General features: G+C 43.6%; 1 protein-coding gene across 11 annotated transcripts in view; it reads right to left on the bottom strand.

Moving 5' to 3' along the window:
- The window catches only part of LOC106644071 (PDZ and LIM domain protein Zasp), a 49893-nt gene extending 37101 nt beyond the window's left edge, over positions 1–12792 (bottom strand). For 10 of the 11 annotated variants that reach the window (XR_016293102.1, XM_089593523.1, XM_089593524.1 and 7 more), the window contains exon 1: positions 12313–12792. Coding sequence is in view for 9 of the 11 variants with exons in the window: in XM_089593523.1 (XP_089449649.1) it covers positions 12313–12417 (105 nt within the window). In the remaining 2 variants the exon portion in view is untranslated. Of the gene's footprint in view, positions 1–11581; positions 11652–12312 lie in introns of those variants that run through there. The other variant, XM_089593526.1, reaches the window with a different exon arrangement.
- Positions 12793–18889: the final 6097 nt, after the last annotated feature.

Here is an 18889-nt window from a genome sequence, read left to right as displayed (position 1 = left end):
ATCCCATATCCGCGCAACAATAATACACGATCGCACGACGACAAAGATGCGCCCACCCAACTGAAACACGTACATATATATACATAGGCACTCGCAACACGCATACCGCGAATGATTAATCTCTCTCGCGGCGGGTACGCGTCCTCTCTTTCTCTCATATATATATACGTGCACACAACACTATACATACCCGCTTTCGATGCAGTAGCGACGCAGGCAGCGGGTGTTATACTTACTCTCGCGCGCTTTATTTAGAAGCCCATCGTGCCCCGTGCAAGACGACTGTGGAGGGGCTATTGCAACTGCCTCGTGATTGATGAAGATCGGCCTACCGGAGGAAAATCAACGGGGCGTGTGCTACCCTCGACACTTTTCGCGGATTCCCCCGGCCCCCGCGCCGGAGTTAATTATTATCATCGGTGTGCACGGGGCGGCACATGCACATAGTATATATGTATATACCAATGTCTCGTCCAGGCGCCCGAGCATGCACACAAAGGCTTTGTTATCTCGCGAGGATTGATGATCTCGTCCGATGCACATACATGTACGATGCTCCTCCCAACTGTACGCGATGCGAGATCGCTTTACTCTTATACCATATATAGATACATATAATATACTGTGTAGGGTAAAACGGTAGCTGCCGTCTTTTTTTTGGGGGGGGGGGGAAGGTACAAGCTCTGATGAAGTATGGGAACTGTTGTTGGGGACAAATTGCGCCAAGGAGGAGATTGATGAAGTATGTTTCATTGGTGGACCCCATTGTGATATGTACAGTGATGATCGCGGTTGAGTTTTGTAGGTGATGGATTTATTGTGTCGGCGCAGGTAAACCGAACTTGGTTATCGCTGGGCTTTCCCGAGTTTTGACCAAGGCAACGCGCGGGAAAAACCTTGTTTCTTTTTCCTTATCATCGCTGCGTTGGTGCGTGTACATGTACCATTTTCTAGCTCGCGGTTGGAGGCAAAAAAAAAAAAAAAAGCAACGAGAAGTACTACATGTACGCGGGTAGAGTGTTTGCAAAGTATATATATAGGGTCACGGGCGAACTGTGCCGTCGTAACAAAAGCCTTTACCCGCGACGAAGCTAATAATTATGAGCATTAAATCACGTGCAGGAGCCGCGCAAGCACAGATTGTGTGTGTATGTATAGAAGCAGTATCATCTCATTTTACCGGCACTGCTTTTACCGCGTACCGGTTTTTCGCCGAAGCGTGCCAAGGTTGCCGCGGCCCGACGATTATTTTATCAATCTTCGTTCCACGCGACTGTTTTACGATTGCTTCTCTTCTCCATCTCCCTCCGTTGGGGGGAAAAAAGTACAACGTAGCGATGGGGTCTCCGGTGCCCTTTGGAGCGTGAAATTAGTCCAAACGGCACCCCATCATCATCCCTCCATCGACACGGTGTATAAATCACTGCTCCAACGGGGGGCGGACGCAATGAAGATCGGCTGCACAAAGGAAGCTTATCCACGTGCGCGAAAATTGTGTTTTTGAGCTAGCTTTTCGACGACTCGCATGAGACACAATCTACTCGAAAGTAGGGGTCCGTGGAAAGAGCTAAATCAGCGCAATCGAGGCAAAAGATCGATACGAGAGTTGCGACCAGGAATCAAAAACTCTTCAATTTTGGCGTTCCATACAATATTTCTACATTATCTAACGTGACAAATGAATTTACACGATAAAGAGACACGTTCAAGGTTACGAAACTAGGTTAAGTATCGGCGATAATGACAAAAAAAAAAAAAAAAAAAAAGCTATCCTAATGATCGGCCGCTCGTGCGATAGCCGGTTCACACCTTCGTATATGCGCTACGAGTGATAAAAGGACAAACTACACGCACTATACAGCCAAAATAAAAATCTATTGGTTACAAAATACGTGTTTACCGCACGTGGTGGAGAAAACCGGCTTGCATATATGTATATGTACATGTATTGGTGATAAACGAGCTTTCGATGAATTTATTCGACGAGCCATTAATAGCATCGCCGTGTGCGCAATCGAAAGTGAAACGGATACAACCTCGGGGCTATATCCGGGGCCGAAATAGTCGCGCGTCGAGGTTTAAACCCATACGAAAAGAGATTCGACGAAGAGGGGAAAAGAGAAAAAAATAAAGAGGCCAATGGGAGGTGCATGTAAGGTGACGTCACGCCGGGCCGCATGCATGTGGGAAAACCAAATCATCGGTACCTATACTTACCCATGAGCTGGGCATTACAGTGATTACCAATGGGTATACTGTATCATCATCATCTAGGTTCTATCGAAAATTTTTGTTTTCACACGCGTTCCTCGCCAAGTTTATCCACATATAACGTATTTTGACCAACTCTGCCACGGGAGACGTTTTCGTTAACAAAACGCTCGTTAAAGCCCTATTAGCCCAAATGCCAAAGCGTACATAATAGTTAGAATACACGTGTGCAGTGATACTTTTAAATATAGAACGTGCCTTTGGAATTCGGTACATCGTCCGAGCGATTACTGACGCGTCCATTTCTCCAATATCGATATCGATAATCCGATCGTTATCTTCGAAAATGCGCCCAACGGCTTACACGAGTTCTTCACCGTATGTAATGTGCGTTTCATTTGTCACGCTCTGATGGTGATCTGGAAATCTGGATTTTTCATCGGTGCTGACGCCAAGCGATTAAGTTTTACTATTTTTTATTTTTTTTTTTTTTTTGGCAACCGATCGCGTTTTGTTTCCAGTTAAAAAAAAACAACAAAAGCTTCTCTGCATTTTAATCTCGATTACATATGTACAGATCAATGAAAAGTAAAACTTCTTAAGAGGTCGCTTGGAAAACAAGACAAAAGCCAGAGGCTACAAGCACCCGGGGCGAAGTCACAAAAAGCCCGCAGTTGTTTTGCGCAAAAATTATGCAACGCCCCCCCCCCCCCCCAATCCAAATGAGCTTTCGAGCCAAAATATTTAAGGAGGAAATCTTTGCTCACTGAATCACAGAGTACGTTGTTGCCGCGCATCGATGACTTAATTTGCCCCCGCACTTCAGCTCATGCAGCTCCTATACATATAGTGGGCTGGAGTGACTTTCTTGCCAGATGGTGCGGCGGTATAACGCGGATGCTGTGCATCATCGCCAGATGTGTGTCCAGAAAAAGTCGGATGTGGTCGCACAGTACATACACGACGTACCTCACACTACGCTTGAGTGACGAGTATTTCAGTGATCGCGTTATTTCTTAAAATAAAAAGCTTTTTTTTTTTATCCACTTCGACCTTCGAGTTCAAAGCATTTTTTATGACTGCTTCGACACTGCCATGTATACGTATGCAATTAACGACGAAAAATAAATATAGTTTTTTTACAATTAGTTAATAGAAGGAAAAGGCACTTTTTCAGCGTTAAATTTTTTATTTTTTTTTTTTTTTTTTTTTTTTTATATCAACAACATTGATTGTAAGTACAATGTATGAGTAAAGCGAAAAGACGATTAATATAACAGCCCCGTTGTAAGTACATATGAATACCCAGATCTCTATTTCGGGCTATTGTGTACGGAGGAATTGCAGTATATGATTCCAGTAACGCGGCTCATTTGCATTTTCGGGAAACGCCATACGGCAAATGTATGCATAAGTATACGATGTTTGTCGAGGAATCAAGTACGGCTCTTAACTTTGTCTTTCTCGCGAACTTATTTTTCCAAAGTGTTTACTCCCACACTTCTATACCTGCACTATACGTGTCCCGTGCACCGTAACAGTCACGATCGGACTGTCTTACCGTACCGGGCTTGTTCTACTTGACCCAATGCACGCGCACACAAGGAAGGGCAAACAAACGAGAGCCGCGAAATTAAAACGTCAAAGGTATTTAAAACCCATGCGGCTCTTTAATGGCAAATTTGCCAGGATTCGGGGAAGAGCTTCTTTTGAAACGCAGCCGGTGAATTGCGCAACTCGTGCGCGTCTCTCTCTCTCTGTGTACAAAAGAATCCCGTCTGAGCTTTCTCCTCGGGTAAACATTGATTTTTGCAAAACGCAAACGCGAGGCTGCGTATTACGTTCGATTTCGAAGGAATGATCCGTGAGGGGGACAAACGTTTTCAATTGTCATCCGGCGTTTAGCGAGCTATACACCGCGAAAAGTAGAAAAATCTACGGCTTGTTTGCACAGCTGTTTTGCCTTTTTTGATAATACCGATGACATTTTTACTTCCCACCTGAGCTTATTATTTGGCGCGTTAGTTTATTTTAACGGATAAAAGAAAAAAAACAACAAACAAATACCTCACCACATGTACAATTCAGGGTTACTCGACAACAATACAACGACAGAGACGTGGTACATTTATCTCTTGGGGACCACTGTTTTACAACATACGTATACATATACAATAAGAGAGGGAATAACGAGGTGTACTCCATAGGGACGAGTCACGATGAGCTGTGAGGTAAATATTACACACACACCACCCGAACAAAAGAGAAGCGGGTGATGCGTAACTCGCGCCCGTGAACTTAAAAGCTCTCCCGGTTATCTCTCAAGGCTCAAAAACGCGTGCACGTGAATCAGTGAGCAGTGCCCTCCCTCCCCCCTTATTCATTTTTTTTTTTTTTCAACAACGTTAACGTACAGTGAGTTACTCGTGCTTTTACGGAGACTCCGCGGCAAGGCGACTCGTAAATATAAGGATGCACCAGTGCGTGGGTTGTATCAGAGCGGCGCTTTTAGCGGGGAGCACAATCGGGGATGAGTCCCTCGAGTACCTACACGACCCAACACCTTTGGATTCACGAGTGAAAAAAAAAAAAAAGCATCCATCGTTGCTGTACACATAGTCTGTTGGTGTGCACGTCGCGTCTTGGCAGACGGCCCGTGCTATGCGCACACCTCATACCAGTTCTCCCTGATATTGTACCCTCTCGCCGGCGATCGGCGCTTTCGTCCGATAATCCCCTCGTTGATCCAACTTTGACGAATAGACACACCGGTGCCAAGAGTATCCGCCGTGTTCCACTTTTCGGCTGTTTATTGTGCATGTGTTGGCTACGTTGTTGCAGCACCGCGTATTTCGGAGCGCGAGTGACCGTGAAAGTGTTGTAGTTGTGGCGACTCGGGCATCATTGCCGTAGAAACGCGGGTAAAAACTGTAAACAGAATCGACGAAGGAAACGAGAGGGTGAGGGGGGGGGTGATATTTTTATAACCCGAGAGCGAGGCTCTCGGCGCGCCGGTCGAGCTTGCGCCTCGGCTCTCTATTAATATCCGCAGCAGCGGGGCCCAGGCTTCCTCCTCTCGCTCGCGCGTATATATATACTTTTCGGCCTCGAGTGTGCGCCTCGCCCATGGGTGTTTTCCCTTTGTAACGCAAAAGAGTTTTTCCTACGTCTTCTCAAATGGCTCCGTTTTTTTTCCTTCGATCCAACTTTCAAAACTTTGCACGGCCAAATGCGCGAGCGTTTATGCGTATGCCTTTTGTTCCCCCGAGTCGTGGGTGTGTTGCGCGATTTGAAGGGAGTCGAAGGTTTCCATTCAAGATGAATCTGCTTCTTGGGAAAAAAATTTAAGGAATTTTTTTTTCACCCCTTCGACCGTTTGGCATGACGAGGGTTCCTCTCCTTTCCACTCGGCCCTGACCACTGCAATTTCACCCGTCGGTGATCAAATATACACGTACCTCTGTGCTTGTTAATTACTAGTCTCTTGCAAAACTTCGGGTGTGTTCAAATTATGCATCGACAAAATATACGATGTACACGTTGCAACGACTGAAGAACAAAAAAAAAACACACGTCTATATTTACACTGGAGTGAAGAAAAATTCGTCGCTCGTACCTACGCACGCGTGCTGTACCTAAAATTAATCTCCAAGATGTTGAGAGACAAAAATATATGGAAGAGAAAAAAAAAAAAAAAAAAAAAAAAACGGAATGAAGGAAGCAAGCTTCTGTTTTCTATTCCTCCGCTCGAGTTTCACGCGAAGGAGAATAAAAATATACCTACGTTTTCGTTCTTTTGGTGGATCTTTTTTTTTTATTTTGTATTTTTACAGCGCTCAGTAGTATACATGTATGTACACTCGTTGCTCTTGAACACAGGAGGACCTGAGCTTTTTTCCGGCCCTCAAAGGATCACCTAATCACCTATTATCGAAGTAACAAATCCTCTAATTCGACGTACCCGAAAAATTTAGTTCAGCGTCATCGCCCAGGTAGAGCCCAGAAAGGGGCAGATACGAACGTGTGTGACGTATAAACATGCAGTCATAATATCAAAATGAAACGCTCGAAGAATCGCGAAAAGTCAGTGATAATGAGTGAAAAAAAAAAAAAAAAAAAAAAAAAAAAGAATCGTCACCCAATGCAACACGTGTCGAAAAAATCCTCGTTGCCCGTCACTTTAAAAACTCGACGAGCGATTCTATATACGGACGATTCATCCATACTCGCGGGTGCAGCAACAATGTATACCCGCGTGCCACCCATCAGTCGGAGCTTAACGATCTCCATAAGTCATAAAAGCCCCGGGAGTACAGGAGTCCTTGCGCGTTATCTCTACAGGTACAGACACCCTCGCAGGGACTTAACGAGCGTGGAAGGGGGAATCGTTGAAGCGATTTCACGGGGATAAATGTAAAATCGGCCGATACGCCGATATACCTGTACAGACCGCCGGGAATGGAGGAAAGGGGGTGGGGGCCGTAAAGCGTCGAAGTAACGCGGCTCGTAACGTGAGCGAGAAATGATATCTCTTGGGTTACATCGGGCGTGCCTGTAGGGTGTACCTGCGTTTTTTTCCCTCCCCTCCCCTCCCCCCCCGCCCACTCCCGTCTCTTCACTCATTTGTGCAAAGTTGCAGGCGTGTGGGTGTAACGTATAATAGACTGTATGCTGTGCTATGGTTATTATTGTACGAGGGAGAGAAGAGACTTGTGTGGAAATTAGCATTTGGTCTTGTATGTGCATGGAAGAGGTTGCGTGTATTATAAGGCGCGAGGGTTACGTAGATTTTACGGGATTAAAGAGAAAAACGAGGGGGACACCGAAGCACGGGGTAGTTTTTTTTGCCCCTTCGTCCTTCAATCATCGATTGATTTTTTGCGAAATAACGTATAGTTTTTTTTTTTCGTCAAAATAGTAAAACCCGCTCGGAAGGCCCGTACGTGTATATTTATTATACGAGTCCATTTATGCGGGTGATGTAACTAAACGGCCCGGGATTGAGTTGTATCGGTATACGCGTTATACATAAAAATTACCTACGTAGTTTATCACGTCGCTCTACAGAATACGGGTTTATACATGTGTATGTATATACGTACGTTACGTACGTACTTACATATCGGTACATTGGCGTGCATATATTACGTCGGGACGAATACAAGCGGTGCGCCCCTGCATGAGTTTGCGCAAGTGCGGCGTCGTTATTCTTATTCGCGGACTGGAAAAAAAAAAAAAAAAAAAAAACGAATCCGAAACACGTACAGTATAGTTATACATATTTGATACACACTTTGGGAATAGGTATTTTGGATCGTACACGTGCAAGGATTTGTTGATCGATCGATTTTCTGCCGAGCCAGTAACGATTTTTTATTGCCGCGGACGCGAATAAGCCAATGGAAATTCTTTTCTTTTTTCTAAATTTCTTTACGTACATAGTTTGCCCGTGCAACCGAGCCAACAGAGAAAAAGTCTGCGCGACTCGCTAATTAATTTATCAAACAGCTCGCACATACATATTATGTGTGTATAAGTCAACGTCGAGTGGTACAACTGCATCAGGTGGGTGGGGAGGGGAAAGGAAGGAAGGCCCGATGTTTGCTTAATATTCGCACGACACACGCGTCAGGAAAACCTCGTTATCTAATTCATTGGGTGGAAAAAGCCAAGCAGCCGGAAATATAACGAGGTTTTTCTTCTTTTGAATTTTATGTACATGCTCCAATATTTTTCTATCCCAGAATCTATAGTGTTTGTTTTTTTTGTTTTTCTTGTACCACATTTGTTCAAGCGTTTGTATATTTGGGCAAGTGTACATCTATACAGTAGCAGCTACCGGCTTTGCATAAGATACATCATCTACATACATTATACGATCGGTAAAGAGCGCAAATGTTTTGCGTATGAGTAATTGGTGATGGTAATAACAAATGTACAAATATAATACGTATATAATGTATCGTTGTGGGCGTAAACAAAAGAGACACGATATAGTGGGCAATTTATTGACGTGTGTTTACAAGTTATCCTCGATAAGGTATCGCATGAAGTTGGCACTAATCGGCTTTTATGAGCAAAGTTAGGAGAGAAAACGTTGAATCACGCGAGTCGTGTCGGCTCTTGTCTATTTCATTATCTCCGGCGCTCGTTCTTTCGACCACTACAAATTGCAAGGAAATTGTGAAGGTAATGCCAACCGGGACATTACGATGATGTCTCGGAATAGACCATCCACAAACAAACATAAGAGCATGATATTATCTGCCATCGTTGACGCGGTGCGCCCGAAAGTTCTCGTTGACAGCAGAGCCGAGTTTCTTGCCTTCCGGTGTGTGTGTGTGTTTTATGCACGTGCATGGCCTTGATGCTGGATATTACAGGTTGCAGGGATCGCCCGGGGAGTATCAATTTGCGAGTTTAATTGAGTTTGCGCCTCGAGTATCGTGATCGTTTTGGTTTAATACCATGTATTAATCAAATACGTGTAATCATGTGGATTTTGGGACAGTAGTCTGTGGCCATTACTGATAAATGGGTGTGTAATTTGTCGTTTGAGCGATTTTTTGTTAGTTTCTTTTTTTTTTATTTAAACATTTATCATTCGAGGCAACTGATTCGTATACCGGAACGGTGACTCGAGCGCGTCATAATGTCTCCGATGAAAAAATTATCGCGGCTACCGTGGTTGGATACTTAATTCGTCTAATGACGATTTTGTCTTGAAATCCATTAGAATCGTTTTTTTTTTTTTTTTTTTTTTTTTTTTTCGTACAATCGCTTTGAGCAACCGAAACAATTAAGATTGCACGGATATAATATACCTTCGCGGGCTTGGTCAATTTCTTCGATAAATTACCAAGTTTTTGTTATCCGCGACTAACAAAAAATGATAAACTTTTCAGCCTTTATCCAATGCCGTTAAAAAAAAAAAAAAAAAAAAAAAGAAATTGTTCGATCGAATGGTATTTAATTATTTCTCGCTCCCACATACCCTCCGCGCGCTTCGAGCTACCATAGCCGATTAGTCACGCTCCCGTGTTAAATACATTCAGCGGTGAGTCGGACACGCGCTCGAAAGAATTTTCACTGATAAAGCATTTATTTCTTTTGTGACTCGCTGCAACGATGTTCGGAGAAAAAGCTATGACTTCTCCCGCCCCCTCCCAACCCTGCGTTTTCCTTTTCCTTGCGTATCCACGTCGCATTTTGTTTTTCCATTCGTTGCCCGATCGATCATTGATTTTTCCGTCGCTACATCGACGCGGCAGCGAAAAATAATGCTTCGGAAGCGGGTCGATTTATCATTTGGCTTTCATTCAACTCGATTTTCCACGCGGAACCAACAACGACGGCCCGGGGGTAAAAACTGCCTTTCCGTGGACACGTCGATACTGCACGCGACCCAAACCCCTCCTCCGCGGCGCGCGAGCCGAAGCATCGAATCGCGAAAAAAAAAAAGGAAAAAAGAAAGGTCCAAAAGCTCCCGTGACGGATCGAGCGTCATAATCGTGCGCAAAAAAGTTTAATTTCGGCCGAGCGAGCCGATCGAGGTGCGCGCCGCTCTCTCGCTATGTAGTCGTTTCTCGAGCGACGCGCGTGTGTTCCTTCTCCCCGAGTTTCGCAAAGGCACCTTCTCGAAATAGAACGCCTAAATAATTTGCCTCGGATTACCACCGCACACGCCTAAGCTTCCTCTCCCGCTCCTTCTTCTGTTCTCCGCGTTTTCGGTCGCGCTATTGTACGCGCTACTCGATGCATGAAAAAACTAGAGGAAAATTTGCCAAATCTAACGCAATGCGTACATGTGACTATGTGCAAGCGACAGATGGACCCGTCATTACGTGGCGATAGAGCTCAAGTTTGTGATGCATACATATGGGATTCGGAGTGGAGTTGCGTTGTTACTTTGTAACATCAACAAATCTTTTTTCCGACCCCTTGTATACTATTCGTATGGCCACCTGAGTACATTTTAGTAAGTGAAAAAAAAAAAAAAATAAAAAGAAATGTTTGAGGAGAGCAACCGATTCCACGGGTATCCTATGCACTGCCTCTTTTTCAATGTCACGATCGTTTCTCCAAAACACACCCATGTACACCTGCAACTCTCGATTTCTTCGGAAGCTCTTGTCCTCCCCAAACCCCAGATATGGCAACGACTATTTTTGAAAATTAAGCAGCCACTCTCAATTAAAAGCCCATCGCATCAAATTATCGCCCAAATAGAGGGGAAGAAAAAAAAGAGATCCCGTACACGTACAGGTATATACGTATATAAGTAGGTCAGCGAAGATGCCGGCGCTGTGATGCCGTTCCCGCGCTATATACCTACATAATATATACCTGTATTCATTTTAACGAGCTGCCGATGTTTACGTGCGCACTATATACATAGGACACATGAAATGAAGTCGCCGAAACAATTGCACGTACACCTTTTAATTAGCGATATTACCTATGTAAAAGAGACGATAACGTTTTAATGGATTTCACCGCAAATCGGCTATCTATTATGTGCAACACGGACACCCACATCGATCAAAATAAAATCGCACACTCGCTTTCTTTTACATACATACATACACACTAACACACACGTATACACGTTACAAGAAGCACCAGAGATAGTCAATCTTGTGTTCATTAATTAAAAATTATCTGATTATTCAACTGAATCGCCGGAAATTTAACTCGTACGCAAAAGCAAAAATGAAAAAGCCGTTTCAACATGATTAATATCATCCAATGAGTGTGTATACATGATATCAAAGAAGAAAAGCCTTTCTCCGTGAACGTTGTGCATATGCGCGATAAAACAGCCGGGGAAGTCTCGATTTTTCTCCGGAAAAGTCCCACAACGAACAAACCAACCAACTGCACACACTCCCACCGGCATCATCAGGACCCAGATAAACATCCGTTCTCTCCCTATTACCTGGTACATATATATATTATCCGTGATTAAGTACGTTTGTACATTTATACGTCTCGCAGATAGCCGTGTATATTGTAATCAATTCAGTTTCTCTTTCCCCGGAAAATCCGTCCCACCCAATAAATGTAGTAACACGTATACGTGGTACACCAGACGCACCGATCGATCGATCGATCTCTTGCATTTTTCGTTATACACACACACACACACACACCTGTATCATCAATTAACCCACATTGTATAACATATATGTAGGGTAAGGCACAGCGTGTATATACGCATATGTACGCATTTGCGAGGATCGAAGCGGAGTCTCGTGTTTTTCGCAACCCCCGCGCTGTCCGATTTTGCCGGGGGCTGGCTGGCAAAGCCGACCACAACGAGCGAAAACGAAGTCAAGGAAAGCAAAGAGAAGAAGCATCGCCGGCCCGCCCGAAGCTATGCGAAACTCGCGCGCAAACACAAGCTCGCGCGTATACAAATAAACACACGCGACCTTACGAGCGGGTGATAAAGACTATTTGAAAAACCAGCCGATCGCGACGTGCCCGGGTTGACTCGGGAGCCAAACTTTATACCGAGCGGGGGAGCAGAGAAGGAAAAAAAAAGCCCTCGCCAGTTGGCAGACGTTTCTACCGATGCGCGTGAAACGATTTGGCTACTATGCCTGCGGCCGAAGGAAGGAGCTTACGTAATCCGACAGCTTTTGGATTACACCGATTGCGAGGAGTCTTTTTTTTTTCTCTTCGGGGGTTTGTTCCCCAGGGATTTGGGGTGGTCGGTTTCCCAAGTCGCACACGTGTACAGTGGAATCAGGGCATCGCGACGGCCGAGGGAAGAAAACACAAATTATACGTGCTTTCGTTCTATTCTCGGGGCGCGATAAATTTCGCTTTTGTTTTAACACCGAACTAGACACACACACACCCTGCGCCAACTCGTGTGATATGTGTGGCTCGGTTTATCGGGAATCATTAGGTTTTCGGGGAATCGTCGCGCGCCACGCACGATCCAAAAGGTCGTTCAACGAGATGCCGATAAGAACGTCAAAACAAGAGGCTAATGGCACGCCTGCCGATTTAAGGATGAAAAAAAAAAAGCTCCGCGCTGGCCGCGAAATTCAAACCCATCGCAGTTGATCTGGAAAGAAAGGAGACACTGACCTTTTGGACGACGAGCGGCGTGCCAAAGTCCTTGCCGCCTTGCAGCCGAAATCCCCAGGGCGACCCGTCGAAGCGGGACAACTTGACGCTCATCAGCTGCGCCATATCCTCGTCTTTGTAATTACGGCCGTGTAGCGCGTTTCTTCTTTCACTCTCCGCCTTTTTTTTTTTTTTTTGTTTTCTTCCGGGGTCTGCACTTGCGTCTCGGTGGTCAACACTCTGTCGGCGAGTCGTCACACCCTGGCACCAAAAAAATCGAGAAATATCGGTATATATGTACCTCCTGTAAGGCCCGTGTCGTGCGTATTATATATTATTATGTTAAAATATCGTTTCAACTGTTCGTGCTCGCGTCGACGTATACAGCCAAGACTCCGGATAACGCGCCTTATCGCTCGGATTACCGCGAAGTACTTAAACTTGGAAGGAAAAGAAAATGGTACAAAGTGGGAAAAGTAAATGTCGTTTTTTTTTTTTTTTTTTTTTCGTAAACTATGTATATATATATAAATGTTGAGCCGAAAGAAGAAAAAAAAGCTCCGGGAGCTGTGTGTTTTAGGTGCGCGCGCGTTGCCCCTCGGCTGGTCTCTCCATGCGATTTGAAACCTCGAGCCTGGGCTCTCCGGTGCCGCGTGCCGGCGACTGGTTGCGCTCTCCCTCCGCTCGCCGGCGCGCCTGCGTATTGACTCCTGGACTCTTGACTTTTGGTATCTCTTTTGTGCCCCCGCTCTCTCTCTCTCTTCCTCCGGCGATTCGGAGAGAGAGTGGGAGACGACGACGACGGCGACGGCCAAAGTATTAAATGTATATATGTATACGTATATGTATAGCAGGAGATGATGATGATGCTGGTATTCCCGGCATTTGCGCCTTTTGCTCTTTCGGGGCCGTCCTTGGAGTGCCTCGAGTAGCCGATGCGTGCGTGCGCCGAAAACTCATCGTCCACGCATGCACGTGTGATAACGAGTTTTCTTTTTGTTTGTCACCTACTACATTTGTCGCAGCGCATGCAAGTGAGTCCCTTTCTTTCCACCACCCACCCCCTCCCCGACTTTCACGTGAGCTCCCTTTGAGTTCGTTATCATCGGTTTTTGGAAGATAAGTACTTGGGCGAGTGACGTGCACTTGTACTTTCACTTTATGAGCAGTAGTTTGGGATTAGGTATATATGATACAGTTTCCGGTTCGCCGTTCCGTTGCTTCGGTGTCGCTGCATTCGCACCTACATACACGGCCGATGAGACACCCGTGCCGGTCTTATCGCGATCCTTTTCACCTCAGTTGGTCGTCGCTTGGAAGTGGAATCGGTGATAGCACGTGTCCGCGTTGCGTTGAAAACAAGTGCACGGGGTAGTGGATACGTGAGTTATTTTTTTTTGTTTTTTTTGTTTGATCGTGACATAAGGTCTTGTAATATCTGGACTCGTTGCGTTACAGTGCGGGAGTATACATACTTAGGTGTATACTTTTGGCTGGTGTTGTCAGAGTTGCGGGATCGGCGCCATTTTGGTTCCATTTGTTTGTTGTTTTTGACATGCAAGTATATTATTATTATTATTATTATTATTATTATTATTATTATTATTATTATTGTTATGTCTTATATATTTTACACCCGTGTGTAATGTCACGGGAAGGTGTAGGAGAAGGACGATATCGATGGAGAATCATGCTTAATATCTCCTAAATACACGCAAGATTTAAAAATCTCAAAATCGTCATCTCGACACCACCGGCGTCCTTGTATCCAATTTTTTTGTAATAGCAATGCGGAACAGGATGCAATCAAGACGCCCAAAATTTATTTATTTATGCTTTTCGTTTCTTCATTCGGTCGACTATCGATCATAATCAAATTATAATGTTATTCATTACGAATGTAATATAAATATAATTGCTTTTAAACAGCAAAAGTCTGGACGGAAGAAAAACGATTTTTCCACAAATTCCAAGGGTATGGTTCTCTGTGCCGCAAATCGAAAATGAATTTTAGCTTTGACCCCCCGCCATGCCAACAAAGAACTGCGTAAAATAGCCCGTGTGCATCGTATATAGAGATCGGCACGATTGGGCGGTTGCGCGAAGGCGGAAACTGCGACTGTTTTTCGGAAGTAACAGCTCAAGGTTCCGGATTTCGAAATACCTCGCCCGGCTAATTTGCACGCTAATAGATGTAAAAATAATTTTGAAGAAGTGGACGTAAAAAGGAAAAACAGCTGCAAAATAAAATACTTTTTTATTTCGGTGTGCTCATCCGAGTTGCGGAAATTGACGCACCAGGTGCAGATAATACATAAGTAATATTGTGTTGTAGCAGGGAAATTCCGCCGAGCGTGACGATCACCACGCGCGTCAAACGTTATTTATAGAATCTCGGAAAAGTTTATCTTTTCTTTTTTTTTTTCGTCAACTACTCAAATAACTCACTGAATATATATACTTATGCACGGACACGCGCGCATCACGTGCGGTGCTCGAACCTATATTTATGTATATATATACAACGCATTGGGTGTTTATTGTTTGGGTGGAAAATTTACGGATTCCGTGATTTTTTCCAAATGGTAAAAATCTCCCGTTTCTCACGTTCGTCTCCGGGTGAACCGAAGAACAACACACCTCTGCGGAAAGGGTGCGCTCCGTGTCGCGAACATAATATAGGTAATACATGTATACGTATAAAACCAATTTGCATCACATTGCGCGAAAAGAAGGAAAAAAAGTATACAAGTTCGTGGGTCCAAGTTCTCACGCTCGTTGTGTTTATTATTGTGCTTTCGGGCGTCTCTAGACTCCTCCTCGCTCCACAAATTCCTCTCGACTTGTTTTTGCCGTCCGCCCGATTCGCTCGAGGAATTAAACGTCGAATATTCCTACCAACCATTCGATATCACCCATTGCTCGTAATTTTCATCCAGGACTGATTACATACGATAATGGGCTCTCCCACGTTTTTTTTGTATACGGTATGAATGACGTTTTGTATGAATTTTTTTTTTTTTTATTTCGGAGGTCCAAACCATACAAATATTATTGATAGCCGTACGCTCATGACGACACTGATTATGAGCCACGTACAAAGTTTGAGGGTCAAAAAAATTAGTTATTCAGTGCATTTCTCGTTCATAATGTAATGTAGTACAAAAAAAGTTGCTCAACATCGACTCGTTTTCGATAGTAAACCATAAAAAAAATAAAACACACGGGTAAAAGTGAAAATTTCAAAAATAAGGACACCTTACGATGATTGCCGAGGTAATAGAACTTTCCCCTTTTTCTTTCGTTACCATATATATTCTTGAAACATGTACTTAGAAAAGAATAATTTCGGAGATTTAAAAAAGTCTTCGACGTGAAATAATTACACGCGCTTAGTGTGAATTCCTGGGACGTGTAATAACGCAGTTTACGTGTGGGGATAACGATCTCGGTTTCGAAAATTTATGGATGGGAAAAGAAAGAAAAAAAAAAATTGTGTAACCGTAACGCGATACTTGGACAACCAACGGATTGTTGGGCCGTAAAATATTTTACCGCCTCGGAGTTTGTCTGTGTACGAACATATCCAACTTCGAATAACATACTCGTAGCTAAAACAATCGATCTCTTCTTCGTTATCGTTTTATCGCTTACCGATTTCCTGACCAAAAAAAAAAAAAAAAAAAAAAAAAAAAAAAAAAAAAAAAAAAAAAAAAAAAAAAAAAAAAAAAAACAACTACAACCGATCTTCGTCCGATCGTACAGTTTAGAGACCAAACAATAAGCACGGATATTACCGATCCCGGTCGATCGTGACACCCCCAAAATATATACGTATGCAGCCCATCGGCAAAAAAACACAAGTCCCGTGGAGGCAGCCTCGGCTACGGTCGCGTGTGCGGGCGTTCGTCGCATTCCAAAGTATTATGTACATATACATAACACAGAGGTGGTGCTCTCAAAGCGCGTGGACAAGTTTGTGACTCATCGGTACTGGGCCGGCTGATGCTGTGCTCTCAGGCGCGAGAGAGGGCCCAAGAGATGCTTTGGCATAAAAAAATCGTCATGCTTCCTCGTGTTTTTCTTTTTCACCTCCCTCCACCATATATATACTGTTGCCGCTTCGTGGCACGGAGAGCGCCGAACGTGACTCACTGACTGGGACTTTTGTTTCTCTATACATATACACTATACATGTATACCGTGTTTGCAGCGCTGGTGGAGCACAACTATTCGTATGCGTATGTATACCTATACATACCTGGCAGGTATACCTTAAACGTACCCCGATACAGGGGGCAATTGTTTCGTCGTAAACTATAGGCGGGCAGTTTTCTGCTACCGATATGTTGTGGAGCGAGGATCGGTGGTGTATCGGTTACGTTTTCCGGGAGCTCTTGTGGATTTTCGCGCGTCGATCTAAGTAGGGTGGAAGAGAAGATCGAAGCCACGGATTAGAGATGAAACATGAGTTGTTTTATCTCTTTAGGGATTCCACTGCTGCCGATCTTCTCGACTTGGCCATTTAAAGTCGATTCTATTATGTGTACGACAGTAACAGTGATCGGTCTACAGGTTGCAGGTCTTTGGTACGCAATAACATAATCATTATCGATGTATCGGTACTGTGGTATGTTTTTTCATGAAAAACGCCCGTGAAAGTCACCATGTATCCTTTTTTTTCGGTGATTTATTTAAACGCAACATTATGTATCTTCAGGGTAAGCGCTGTATCTCAACTACATTCGATGAATACATATATATACATATATACAGTTTCGATCAACAGCCGTACAATTTGTTTGCCACAGTGGCACGATCGATCAAAATGCAACGACAAACCACGCGATACGGCTCAGAGAGTTGCGTAACGTGTAACTGCTTTCGAGTTAAAATATACGAGGAACGTTGGTCTAGCCGTTTAGAGAAACAAGTTTGCAGCAAAGATATCTGTATACCTTATACGTACAAACAAACACCCCCCTCTGCGGTCATGAGTGGCTTGACTTTCTTCTCGAGAGTCGAGTGCAGGTACTGTACTAATACCTTCTCGATGGCTCTCCCCCTTTGTTTTGTTTTTTCGTTTTTTTGCTCTTACCCTTTCCGCGAAAACTGAGTCCTTGCAACTTTTTGCGATTCACGCGTTTAGGATATTTCTTTTTTTTTTAAACTTAATCAATCTCAGTGTTTTTTACGATTTTCCATTGAAATCGGTATTTCAATAAAATTCCTTGGTGTATCAATGTACATTATTATATTTATGCATGCCTCGACAATAAATATGGCAAACTGGGACTCGGTCGAATTGCATCGTAACTGTGCCCATCGTGAGCAAACTATTGTTGTTATTTAAATTCTGATATACTCAAAAAATCGATCGGTCTATCAAACAAAAACTAGCACAGCTGGAGGGAGGGAGAGAGAGAGAGAGAAAAGGCATATTTTCCCGTATGAATCACATGGAAAAAAAGCCCACCCGCGGCTATTGCTTGTTGCGCCCCTATACCGATCTCTTCCAACGTCTAACTCGTAATCGAATACGTTGTGCAGCCGTAGACGTGCAGTAAAGTATATTTTCAACCAAGTGTATCAGGAAGAAAGAGGAATGACAAACGGTATTGACTCGCGATTCGAAAAAATACCACCCGAATGAACTGTAGCCATTGGAGATGCCGTCGAGGTTCGTCTCATCGATGAGTCCTCGAAAAATAATTGACACCTATTTCTCATCCGTAAGTTATTCAAAATAGCTTTCGTGTTTTATCTTAATGGATTCAGAGGAAAAAAAAAAAAAAAAACGTTGGTCAAAGAATTGAGTGTTAAATCGTTGAGTCAACTGCGAGCGCAACGTAAAATATACGGTGTAGCGACATATACAGTGGGTTACCTAATAACATGACGTGCGAGCGCGTCACGCGTGTCGGTGATATCTTAATCCTTTGTATACACAAATGCATTAGATATAAAACAGTCAACAACTTCGTGTCATTGATAAGTTAGTCACTTGACAAATGACCGACGAACGACGACTAATAGGTATACCTACTCCAGATGGAAAATGTTGAACCACATGCAATATACATCTGATAAACTTAACAAAAATTTATACTATAAAGGTCATGCACTTGAATGACACTTATCAATCACTTGCAGTCGATTATGGGACAATTAATTATAAAAATCGCTGTCAATCGTTGAGGTATATCTTGTAGTACATGCACAGTACGTGCTTGTTTCAGAACGTTTCCCACGCATCACTTGGTGCACTTATGAGTCCATTGAAATTTTCAAGCCACCCTGAGGTTCGGTAATCGAACAATGTACCATATACACATAAGTGTTGTATTTACGTGAAAACATCGACTTGATTCATGAACAGTTTAATTTGCCGATACGACAACCAGTAAATTAGAGACGACTTTTTATACGTACTATCGCTGTAAGAAACTCTCCAGGGGGAATTAACGTAAAAAATTCAATCAACGATTTTTTCTTTCCCCAAATTTTCTTGCGTGTTTCGGGTGAAAAAGTGCTTCCACGCGTTGTCCTCGCAAAACACAAACGCACCATTTGCCCCGTAATCGGCAAATTCAAGCAA

The sequence above is a fragment of the Copidosoma floridanum genome, unplaced genomic scaffold, assembly GCF_036245765.1.
Source record: "Copidosoma floridanum isolate Cflo_tuat_1 unplaced genomic scaffold, Cflo_Japanese_pri ptg000019l, whole genome shotgun sequence".
Classification (NCBI taxonomy): domain Eukaryota; kingdom Metazoa; phylum Arthropoda; class Insecta; order Hymenoptera; family Encyrtidae; genus Copidosoma; species Copidosoma floridanum.
The sequence above is the reverse complement of the archived record's forward strand: the minus strand, read 5'-3'. Positions and strand labels throughout refer to the sequence as shown.